The 11,876-nt window shown below is 51.6% G+C and overlaps 4 protein-coding genes across 4 annotated transcripts; 2 read left to right on the forward strand and 2 right to left on the reverse strand.

The window, feature by feature from the left end:
• Positions 1 to 544: 544 nt before the first annotated feature.
• On the reverse strand, positions 545 to 2,682 carry NFIA_047290 (FAD binding domain protein; the record flags this gene model as incomplete). The annotated part of the gene is made up of 5 exons (XM_001257290.1): positions 545 to 1,415; positions 1,493 to 2,106; positions 2,170 to 2,315; positions 2,383 to 2,463; positions 2,526 to 2,682. 5 exons carry the CDS (start codon positions 2,680 to 2,682, stop codon positions 545 to 547), a joined length of 1,869 nt encoding a protein of 622 aa, XP_001257291.1.
• A 668-nt stretch (positions 2,683 to 3,350) lies between these two features.
• NFIA_047300 (2,4,5-trihydroxytoluene oxygenase) lies at positions 3,351 to 4,833 on the forward strand (the record flags this gene model as incomplete). The annotated part of the gene is made up of 5 exons (XM_001257291.1): positions 3,351 to 3,782; positions 3,849 to 4,064; positions 4,134 to 4,378; positions 4,446 to 4,555; positions 4,793 to 4,833. 5 exons carry the CDS (start codon positions 3,351 to 3,353, stop codon positions 4,831 to 4,833), a joined length of 1,044 nt encoding a protein of 347 aa, XP_001257292.1.
• A 689-nt stretch (positions 4,834 to 5,522) lies between these two features.
• On the reverse strand, positions 5,523 to 6,665 carry NFIA_047310 (SDR family NAD(P)-dependent oxidoreductase; the record flags this gene model as incomplete). The annotated part of the gene is made up of 3 exons (XM_001257292.1): positions 5,523 to 6,074; positions 6,147 to 6,379; positions 6,557 to 6,665. 3 exons carry the CDS (start codon positions 6,663 to 6,665, stop codon positions 5,523 to 5,525), a joined length of 894 nt encoding a protein of 297 aa, XP_001257293.1.
• A 1,933-nt stretch (positions 6,666 to 8,598) lies between these two features.
• On the forward strand, positions 8,599 to 10,614 carry NFIA_047320 (cytochrome P450; the record flags this gene model as incomplete). The annotated part of the gene is made up of 6 exons (XM_001257293.1): positions 8,599 to 8,804; positions 8,875 to 9,159; positions 9,216 to 9,351; positions 9,419 to 9,915; positions 9,992 to 10,026; positions 10,097 to 10,614. The coding sequence occupies 6 exons, from the start codon at positions 8,599 to 8,601 to the stop codon at positions 10,612 to 10,614; spliced, it is 1,677 nt and encodes a 558-aa protein (XP_001257294.1).
• Positions 10,615 to 11,876: the final 1,262 nt, after the last annotated feature.

Here is an 11,876-nt window from a genome sequence, read left to right on the forward strand (position 1 = left end):
CTACAATGTACTTGCGAGCGAGGTGAGAAACTACTGACGGACTTCTATCCAAAACATAACAACTGAATGGCACTCTTTCTATTACTCAGGAATCGAGCTGAGCGGTTGGAGCAAGCTGGCTTCAAGTTTGGAACGGTCTTTTGCTTCTTGGAGATCGTAGGGGATTGGATGTGCATGCAAGGTTCAAGCGGCTTTAACAGTACATACAGGTATGATGTCGGCATAGCAGCATTTTTTTGGCACACGAGAGACGGACTTATAAAATGTAATATGACTTATCTACGTAGGAAAACCCCATTCCCATAAGGCGACAGTATGATAATCTCGGGCTCAGTATCTCGAATGCTGACAGTGTCATAGGCGTACCTCGTCCATGACCTGGAACTTATACACCCAGCTTCAAGGGGCCAAGAGACTCGAAAGACAATCAAGGAAGAACATTGAGAGATGGCTAAAAGGGGACAGACTGGCTTCTCGCACACATGCCCTTGCCATCTCATTCTGGGCCATAGGGCCTTTGGATGACCCGCCACTAAGACTCTTTCTACAGCTGGTTGTCCAACCCAAGGATGGATCGCAGAACCTCGCTCAATTTCGACTGGCAACTGGCCACATCCCCCAATACGCGGGGAGCCCGCCACGCGACAAACCGATCTGGCCGTACCAGGACCGCTCCATCCTCCTCCACCCCATTCACACGCTCCCAGTCAAAATAGACATCTTCCCAATCTTGCCGGAATCCAATAGAATGAGCATTTAGAGGAACGGCAAGCTGTTTGGCGAGTCTGCCTGCGGCAGCCTTCCATGCATCACCCCCCGGGCCGGTAAACAGCGTGAATGCCCCACCTCCAGCAAGGTCAATGGTTGAGATTTGCCTTCCAGGAACGGCTGTGTTCAGCCACACATGCGGCAGTCGGCAGCCGGGGTATGTGCTGGGCTCGTAGTAAAGCACATCGTCCTCGGCCCTCCTCCCTTTGGGCTTGTAGGTTTCCTTCTCATCGGCCAAGTGAATACCTGGTCCTGTATAAAGCTGGTTCATTTCCACACCGAGGCCATGAAACTCGTGTGCTGTGCGTGAGATTGCTTCCCTGAAAGCAGCGCGGCGCTTGGTCCCTTCCTCCCCCGTGCTCTGTAGCTCTTGTAGAACGGCCCTCCTTTCCTCGACGTGCGGAGGAAGAGCCCCTATCGCATCCCAGATGGCGAAGTGGTCACGGAATGCCTGATTGGCCCGTGTGATAATAGATCTACCAACAGGTTGCCTCTCGATACTGTATGTATCGAGGATGGACCGACCGGCGAGGCCACCATGAACGTAGGCGACCTTCCAGGCCAAGTTGAAGGCGTCTTGGATGCATGTGTTCGAGCCGAGGCCGTTCATGGGCGGATGACGGTGGACTGCATCACCGAGGCAGAAGCTACACGGTCAAACCAGGCTGTTATTAGAATGAGGAAAAAGCGCGCCAAATCTGGGCTTGGAAGATGTATCACTTACACATTGCCATCGGAATACCGTTCTGCTACGATTTCATTGATGTACCACTTTGAAACGCTGAGTATCTCGGCCGGGGTGTTGTCCCCAATGAACTCTTGAACGCGCTGTCTGTACTCCTCGAGAGACGGCTGGATGTCATGGTCACAGCCACGGGTTGGGAAGAGGATGAACATCCACTCATCCCATGCCTTTACCATGCGGACGATACCCATCCATCCGAATTCTGGATGCTCCTCGTCAGGCTGCAATATCCAATGCAAATTCCCTGGGCGGCTTCCCATTAGGTGGGATAGATCGGCCTTCACAAGGACATTGATAGCAAGTCCCTGGCTGGGTTTGACGGACAACGGCAGCTCGACCTGCTTCACCACCTGGCTTCTGGCGCCATCGGCTCCAAAGATGTACGGCGTACGCACTCTGTATCTAGCCCCAGAAACACCATCGTGAATATTTGCGATATATAGCCCCGTGTCGGCGTCTCGGGTAAAAGATTCTAGGGTGGTATTAAACCGCATGGTCCACCCCTTGAGGGTAGCATGTCGCACTAGGACGGGCTCGAGGTGAGTCTGGGGGAGGTCAACAGGCGAGCAAGGGCTTGCAGTCTCGTAATCTCCCTGGGGACGTCACGATCAGCATGGCCTCGCCTGACGGGGATCTGGAAGATTGTCAGGTCTCACCTTCCGTCTCGGATCATGGCCCCAGGAGTGGATGCGCGCATATTCGACTCCTGCCATGCTGTGACACCATCGAGTATGGACCATGTGCTCATTCTTGGTGGCGATGCGCTCTAGCTCTCTATCGAGGCCAATATCTCGGAGGCACTCTGCGCAAAACCGTTATACAAACCCCAATAGCGAGGCACTAGTGGCTTAATTGGGGGCTCTTCATACCTAATGCGGCCATGTTCGTAATGTGGGCTCGGGGGGAGTTCGCTGTCCCCGGGGCGGTACTGATCATCAGACCCTTCAGGTCTGAGGTTTGTTCATTAGCATGCACGTCTCCACGACTGATGAGTGTCCCGAAGCCGACGCACTGTATGCTGCAAGGAAACATGCTAGGGACGCTCCCGCTGGACCTGCGCCGACAATCAAAAACTCGGTATCTGTAACCCCATCTCCCTCTCCGCTATCCTTGCGGGCCACATGCGGCCCGCTTGATACTGAGCCATTGGGAAGCATGGACGGAGCCATCGTGGATAGTGAGCGGCGGATGTTGGAGCTGGGCCGCGGTCGCGATCGGAGGACCGAGAAACTCGCACAATGTGGCCTTTTAATGTCCGTGAGCACTGTGACAGTTAAGTATCTCAACTTCGACCAGCGGCTGCGAGAGGGAAGCATGACCGAGTTCCAACTCCTTCTCGTCGTCTTGGTCGGATGTTTGTCTCGTTGATTATGTTGTGTAACCTGCCTTGCTGGATCACCTAGCTTTATTCGGCTCTTGCCTTTTCGCTGAGGTTGTTACTTTTGAAATGATCTTGCTATTTAGTCTATTTTGCCATTAATTGTTTTTAGTTTTCATTCTGATCTTCGTTGCCGCAATGTAAGCTGTTGCATGATCCATCCCGTAGGGAGACGTGGAAATCGTGCGAAGATACCCCGAATGTGGGAATCATGCGATGACCGGGCAGATTGAGTCCAGGACCAGCTCGGAAGAACTCCCTCAAGGTTATACCTGCCAGTATGCAAAGTGGCATAAGGTCGTCGTGACGATCAGATGTCTGTGGTCTTTAATCATCCGTCGTTCATCACCGTGTCCGTCTGCGGGTCCCTGAGAGACGAGGATAAGATACTGAATCCTGGTCGCGTAGTTTCACTGTTTCCTCCTCTCAGTTAGGACAGGCTTTGCCCATTCTCTCAATATGCTAGTCGCCAGCGCGGGCCAAGAGGGCCGGAAGATCAATCTGGTCCGTATTGCACACGTCTACTACACGCACCAGGATCTCAACGCCGCACACGATTTTCTGATCGACTTCGGCTTCCACGAAGTAAAACGAGACCGGAAGACTGTCTATTACGGTGGTACTGGGCCTGACCCGTTCATCTACTGTGCACGGGAGGGTCCTGAGAACCAGTTCGGGGGCGCCGCTTTCGAGGTCGAATCCAAGGATGACCTCGAGTACGCTGCAGAATCCCTTCCTGGGGCGACGGAGATCTATGAGCTGACAGATGCTCCTGGAGGTGGACTATGCGTTACCTTCAGAGACCCGGCCGATGGGTTCCTGTTCCACCTAGTGTATGGGCAAGGCAAAAAGCAGACCGTTACAGCTCTACCTCAACTGTCATATAACCTCGTGAGTGTTGCCAATTGGCCATCTAACTGCAAGCGTTCAATGCGTCTGACTGGACATTGAGCATAGCCAAACATCAAGAATCGACCGGCAAACTTGACCCAGCGCTTCCAACCGTGTGAGTTTTCCGATTCACGGAGTCTTCCCTCGCTCGATTCCCGAGCTGACCGGTTATACATAGCGCCTGCCCCGGTTCATAAGCTCGGGCATTTTGGCATGTGCGTAACGAACTTCGCCAAAACCTATGAGTTCTACACGCGCAGGTTCAACTTCGCCCCAAGCGACGTGAGTGGCCTTGGTCGCACGTGCCACAGGGCTATTGCATACTAATACAATATGTTGTCGCGGGTCTAGATCGTGCACGACGATGCGGGAAGAGATATCACTACCTTCCTACACTTGGATCGGGGAGACACACTTGTCGATCATCACTGCTTTTTCTTCTTCGAAGGTCCCGAAGCCCATGTACACCATTCCTCCTATGAGACACACGACTTCGATATCCAAAATCTCGGGCATGATTGGCTGAGGAAGAAAGGGTACAAGAACTGCTGGGGCGTCGGGCGCCATATAATGGGCAGTCAGATTTTTGACTACTGGTAAGATTCTCAGATATCTCCGGTCCCGGTCTACTCAGGTTATTGGTCGTTCCTAAGTGAATACTAGGTTTGACACGTCGGGTTTCATCGTGGAGCATTATGTCGATGGGGACCTCGTCAACAGTCAACATCCCCTGCAACGGTCTCTTGCTCGCCCGGGAAATTTGCATGTTTGGGGTGAGTCTCCCCCTTCTTTGGCGCGCCGTCGATATTCGTCCCTCAGGAACTAATAGCTCCAAGGACCGGATGTCCCTTCCGAGTTCCTGAAATAGTTTCCATTCGTAGAGAAATGTGTGCAACGAAAGGAACAGTGCAGATAAAGCACAGATTTGTTCACTATTTGGTACGAGTGAATGAGTGGAGGCTATGGAATCTGTGTGTGTGATATTGAAGAGTAGTATACGATTTAACAAGATTTGCTCGAGTTTGATATACAACATCTTAAGGAGTGTTGATGTTGGTACCTAGTTCCTATATACCTCGATTGTAACGCATGCACAACCTCTGGCCTGCACTCTCACAAAAAACCGAATCTCGTCTGTTTCCTCTTTTGTGAAGCCTCTATATCACCACTGCTCCATTCTAACTCCTATATCTAAGCAATGCCGGCGTCTCCGTTCTTGACAAACGCTCACGCAAGCAACATACTTCCAACAAACAAAAGATTAGATATTTTCCAAAATACGGTCTAGCGGGATTATCTTCTCATGGCTGGATCGATTCGCCGCGGACGAGCTCGCCCTTATTCATCATGGCCACGTATGGGGAGGGCAACTATTTAACCCTTCGGCCGAACCTCGCATGAATTCTATTATTATGGCTCCGTCAATTTTACACCAGGCAGATCAATGCTCATCGTGACCCGAGCGGTACGCAGATAGCCTTCTTCGAGACAGACGATGCTGACGAAAATTTCCCCAGCGTCGTCAAAAGGGACTTAGTTAGGGTAGTTAATCACACACGGCGGCATCGTAGTTGTATTATATAGGACTAAATCGGAAAAAGGGCAAAATAGCTATTGAGCAACCTCAGACGGAGGTATCCCAGCAAAGCCCTCCGTCAATGTATAGTGATTGGCCAATCCGCTGGTCTGTGATAACTTTGAATACAGCCTGAAATGTCACAACGTCAGAACCAAGGCGACTCAAGTGGCGGGGACACCCAGAGTCATTCCTCCATCGACGGCAAGGACCTGGCCAGTCGTCCACTGCGAAGACGGGAGGCAAAAGAATAACACAGCGGCGGCTATATCCTGTGTGTTGCCCAGACGTGGCCAGGGGGTGGCTCGTTTCATCAATGCAAGGATATCCTCGTCTTCAAAATTCCCGCGCGCCATGCCGGTCGCCACCGTGCCAGGAGCGACACAGTTGACATTGATCGAATCTTTGGCATGGTCCAGAGCGGCCGTACGAGTCAGATGGTTGACGGACGCCTTGGTGATGGAGTACGCAACCTCCCCAGCGAAGGCGATCACGCCAGCGGCGGACGAGATGTTGACGATCCGGCCACGACTTCCCCAGGAAGGGTCGACCCCCTGCTTGAGGAACTGGCGGATAGCGAGACGACACATCTTACCCGTACCAGCGGAGTTGACCGCCAACATCTTCGACCAAAGCTCGTCATCCTCCTCGGCGAACTGTCGGAATGGTGCCCAGTACCCGGCACAGTTGACGAGGATATCTAGACGTCCGAATTCCTGCGACGCAGTCTATGTCAGAGCAATTGGGGATGACGACCACAAGTGGGCGCACAGGGAGGGATGCTAGACCTTAATGACGGTGCTGAATGCATTTTCTACCTGCTTTGAATCCGAAATGTCGACGCGCACGAAGATTGACCTCCGCCCACCTTCCAGAATCAGATCTGTAGTACTTGTCTCTAGCCGAGCGTCGAACCCGCGGGGGTTCGCCTCTGGCTGGAGGTCTGCGCAAATGACGTGGGATCCTTCTTTGGCTAAAGACAATGCGACAGCCCTACCGATGCCCGACGAGGCACCGGTCACTAGGGCCACCTTGTTTTCAAGCTGACGGGGAGACGTCGTGCAGAAGAGGGGAAGAAACGAGATACAGAGTACACGCTAATCCAATGGTCCTGTTCTTCGTGAGGGGGTTATATATGGTTGGAAAGCGTAAGAGAGAGGAGAAACCTTTTGAACGCAAGATCTGCGTTGGACTTGACGGCCCTTGGATCCTTCTATCGTAGTCGGCACTAGTCCGAGTAATAGCTGGCTGTGGCGGCCCAATTGAGTGGTTCCCGCCAGAGATGTTCCGGAGACGCTCCGGTTCATATACACATCCTCTTCATCATATGCAGTGCATGGCCAGCCTCACGTTGCTATTTCTTTCACTACCTGCATCATATCCAGTGGGCGCCTTCTCTCCTTTGATTCGGCGACAACCGTCAACTAGCGGCAAGAGGCGTTTACCCGTTGATAGGCGCCAGACGAGGGGAGAACTCATTGCAGTGGCCCCAGTGCCTCTCCCATTCTACCGTCACCACTCTAGGTACTGCTAGCACACCTATCTCTACCAATGCCAGCACTATCCGTGTCGCTAAGATAGGGAACAAGTTCGATCTTGTCTACGACGTGGTCGTCGGTGGGTCGGGCTGCTCGGGGCTGACTGCGGCGCTTGTTGCTGTCAAACATGGACTTCATGTCCTGACGGTAGAAAAGACCCGGTACCTTGAAGGTATTACAGCATTCTTAGGGGGCGTGCTTGGATCCCAAACAACAAGTACCAACCGGCCATCGGCGTCGGGGACTTGCGAGGACAAAATGAGTAATATCTGTGTCATGTCATGCGGGTCATTCAGCCGCACGAGGCATCCCGGATAGTAGCCTTTCTAAAGTCAGGGCCGGAAATGGTGCGGTATCTTGAAGAGCACGCTCACATCCGCTTCAAGCCCGTTCCGTTGCCGGATTATCACGTATCACAACCGGGAGCATCAGTAGGCCACACAATCAGAACAGAAGCATACGATGGTCGCGTGCTGGGGCGTCTCACCCGTGATATCAGATATCCTATTCAGGGCTCCGGCGCCTTTGGGTCTCTGGCAAGTTGACCCGGCGGAAATTCCAGTCCTTACGCGGTCGCTCAGCAGCGCCAAAAATTCGTTTTATGTTACCCGCAAAATGCTTCGATATTTGGCGACCTCATCCTTCATAATAAGGGTCTCATGCTGGCACATGGCAATGCACTAGTAGGCAGGCTGGTGCATTATTTGGGTGACCAAGGTATAGACATATGGAAGCCGTCAGCTGCTCTGGCGCGATCCAAGGGGAGGACGGCGTCGTTGGGTTGCAGGTTCTCCCCAATGGGCAAAGTAATAACATCCAAGCACGGAAGGGCGTCATCCTCGCCAGCGGGGTTTTGCGAGATCAGACGAAGCGAGGAATTTTATTACGCATAAATGGACTGCTGCACCGCTAAGTAACAGAGAGAGGGGGGGTTAAGCGGATGGGTATCTTGACCGGTGGAATTCTCCCCCATAGAAACCCAAACAATGGCATCTTTGCCCCTATTTCCATTCCAAAGATGAAAGATGGCTATATTCGCCCTTTCCCTCACTTTGCCATCGACCGGTCAAAGCCAGGATCCATCATCGTCGGACCGGACGAGTAACGCTTCACGACTGAATCCGAGCCATATCAAGAGATTGTATCTGCCACGTACCGGCTAGGGATTCAAAAGGCATATAATGTAGGTGATCATAGACACCTGTGGAAATAGGAATTGGGTATGGACCTGCTATGGGCTAACCCCGTCTGGGGTCTGTTGCAAAAAGGCTATCTCGTTTCGGCGAATGACAATAACTTCAATACTAACTACCTGTGCTGCGTGAGCGAGGCAGCAGTCAATTTCCATTGCTATCTTCCAGGGGCTCTTCTGTACTAATTCTCTGGGTGGGACACACACCCCATGTCCGTCACTTCTGCAGTCTCCAGGTGATACATAGTGAGTGGGGTAGCTCTTATGCATGGGGCTAAGGGACCCAGAACGGGGCACTCGGACAAATTCTCGAAACGGGAGGTGTTCACATAGTAGAAATGGCCCGAAGATGGGCCACAAACACTCCGGAGGATAACTGTTCGGAAGTCAACAATTAGCCTGGCCGTTGGTCATGCTCCAGTGATTCCCCCGTTTCACTCCGTTCATAAATGATACGGAAGTCTCATCGCAGTGGAAACGCCACCTAGCACAACAACCCGTCTCCCCACTATGAGTTTGCTGTCCACCCTGCTTCAGGTCCCTGGTGGTGCACCTGCCGTCTCGCCCATTCTGCTTTTGACAGGAGTTCTTTTGGTCGCTGGAATATGGAGGTTACTCCAAATTGGTAAACGCGACCCCCGGATGCCCAAAGGGCCGCCGACTGTACCCATCCTGGGAAATTTTCATCAGATCCCCTCCACGGGTCTCTTCGCAAGGTAGGTTGCCCACGCAGCATAATCTGCTTACGAGCTGTTCTTGGGAGAACTCTCTGACATCGACTGCCAGATTCGGAGAATGGGCCAAAGAGTATGGCCCCGTCTTCTCTCTCAAATTTGGCCCGACGAATATCATCGTCCTTTGTGACCGCAAGGCCGTGCATGAGCTCCTCGACAAGCGTGGAGCAATATACTCCGATCGCCCGCCCAGCTATGTGGGCAGGCTCTTGACGCAGGGGGACCATATCGCGCTAGAGCAGATGGACCCCGTCTGGAGGGAGAAGCGAAAAGTGATTTCACATAACTTCTCCCCAAAGAATTTAGACGAAAAGCATTTCCTGGTTCAGGAGGCAGAGTAGGTTCACAGTCGATCTCGGTCTGGACCAATTCCGCTGACATTCATCCTCGCAGAGGCCTGATCTTGTTGAATGATCTGCTGAGGGATACAGAAGGATTCTACAACCATGTCCGTCGGTACACCGCATCTGTGGCATCCGCGTTGGCCTTCGGCCATCGTGGTCCCACCTTTGAGTCGTTCTGGGGTCACGTAAGTGCGGAATCACAGGCTGAACGGCCTCTGTTTTGCATTGCCAACTAAACAGTCCCCTGCCTAGGCCGTATATGATGTCATGGATCGATGGACAGAAGCCATGGAAGCGGGCGCCAATCCGCCTGTTGATGAATACCCTATTCTCAGACTGATTCCAAAACGCTTCGCCTATTGGAAACGGCGGGCAGTTGCAGCTGGCACGGTGTTTGATACGACCTGGGGCAAGGCGCGACAAATCGTGGATGAACGCAGAGCTCGAGGCGATAAGCGTGACTGTATCATTGACCGACTCCTCGACGAGTATAACCAGAAAGGGTGGCCTATGAGCCAGCATGCGTTCAACAACCTGGTTGGGGAGGTAGTCGAAGGGGCAGCAGACACCACCGCTGCACAGATCCTGACACTCATCCTTGCTTTTGCAATGCATCCTCATGTGCAGGAGGCAGCCAGGAGAGAGATTGACGCCATCTGCCCGCCGGATAAGCCGCCTAAATGGTCCGATTTTCAGCAGCTACCTTACATCAACATGATCGTCAAAGAAGGCATGAGATGGAGACCAGTGTGAGTTTGCCTCTTCTATCCTGTATAGAACAATAAATACATACGTGCGAGGGAATTTAGTAACCTGAGCTATCAGTGCAGTGACTGCTCTACCGCATCGTGTACGGCAAGGTGAGTTGGCCTGCCCATTTTATCTTTGGTTTCCACAGTCACGATCAGACGCTAACAAGGAGGACTGTAGATGACTGGTATGAGGGAATGTTGATACCCAAAGACTCGACCGTTTTTATCGCCACTTGGGCGATCCATCATAACGAGCAAATCTACAAGGATCACGACGTTTTTGATCCTGATAGATACAAGGACCATCCAAAATTGGCGAATGATTATGCTGGTAGCCCAGATTGGAGCAACCGAGATAAGTATAACCCTTCCCCCTTGTGTCTGAAAACAAGCTCACCAGTTTCTTTACATCACTACGGGTACGGTGCAGGCCGGAGATTGTGCCCTGGTGTTCACTTTGCCGAAAGGAACATGTGGCGCATCGCGGCCAAGCTGCTCTGGGCGTACGAGTTTGCAGAACCCATCGATCCACGGACAGGAAAGACGATACCCCTGGATCCGAATAGCTATAATGATGGAATTCTCCATGCTCCTCTCCCTTATAAAGTGCGTATAACACCTAGGAGTAAGCAACACGAGGAGACCATCAAGAAGGGGCTTCAGGAGGCACTGGATTTTCTATCAAAATGGAACTAGTGTCGAAGTGAATATTGTTCGATAGCTTTATATAGCTTTATGCAGCTTCAACCGTGGAACTCTTGGAGGAAATTCAAAGAACGAATGTGGAGCTGAGAGCTAGTCCCCTGATAAATTGACAAAGATATCCTAGAGTTCCCGTTCAAGAATGCATTTCATTCAACTCGCACATGCACTTGTTGGTGTTGTCTCCAGCTGACTGAGGCAGAGCCGTGTTACGAAGTGACCATGCCCTGTAGCACAATGCATCTCAGACCAAACACTGCTTGGGACGTGGCATTCCATTAGATCCGGAGGGAATAATTCTTGACGTTCACCTTTCTATAGCTTGTCTGAGGGGGACCGGGTTTGGGGGGAAGGTAAAATATAAAACAGAATATTTCCGCGGAGACCGTCCGACATGTACATAAGCTCTATTATTCTAAGCGCACGATACTCCGAATGTCCTACTACACTTGAGGACTCGGACTTATTGCGCTGGGTACCTGCAAGGGCAGATGGATAGGTCTACGATATCACAGGTTCTGATGAAACACCCGGAAGTGGGCCGCAGAAAACTGAACATGACCCTTCTAGACATTGATAGCAACGGATCAGATAACCATCTTGACCATCATCAGGGGCAGATTGGAGTTCTGATGGACCTTGCAGGCCGCGAGGCTACCGAACAATTTGATGAAGTTCAACGAAGCGCAGATGCGTGGGCCGTCTTGAGTACCCTCCAATAGGCATCCTGGAAACGCCAGTATGTATCACGTCCCTCTAAGACTTTATCGATTTTAAACGATATAGGTTAGCGGCCACGGACGAACTTCTACTCAGGCCGGAAAACCTCAATGAGTGTCAGTAGGACATCAACAATGGCATGCAAGGCTTCCATATGTGAACCAGAGGAGTCTTATTGTGGGTAGTCCCCTCAGGTAAGTCGTGTGAATAATAGCTCTGCCGAGGCGCGTTTGGTTGCTTTTAGAACTGTTGTGATTCAGAGGAAGTTTAATTGTTCTTCGTATCAGAAAACATGATGATTTATATATACAAGATGAATACCAGATTGATTTTCGATTCCATACAGAATAAATTCCGTATACAAAGCTATATTGTCTAGTTGATTGAGCCTCGATCCACACCCTATAGTGTGAACACGTCATGACAGAACTTACTATTGGGGATTAGTTCAGGATAACTCTGGCGGCCGGTTAGGAAAATATACTCTAGTCGTTGTCGGAAACGGAAAGCTGTTCGAAGCGTAACTAGCCGGTCAG

The sequence above is a fragment of the Aspergillus fischeri genome, genomic scaffold (genome assembly GCF_000149645.3).
Source record: "Aspergillus fischeri NRRL 181 1099437636266 genomic scaffold, whole genome shotgun sequence".
NCBI classification, from domain to species: Eukaryota; Fungi; Ascomycota; class Eurotiomycetes; order Eurotiales; family Aspergillaceae; genus Aspergillus; species Aspergillus fischeri.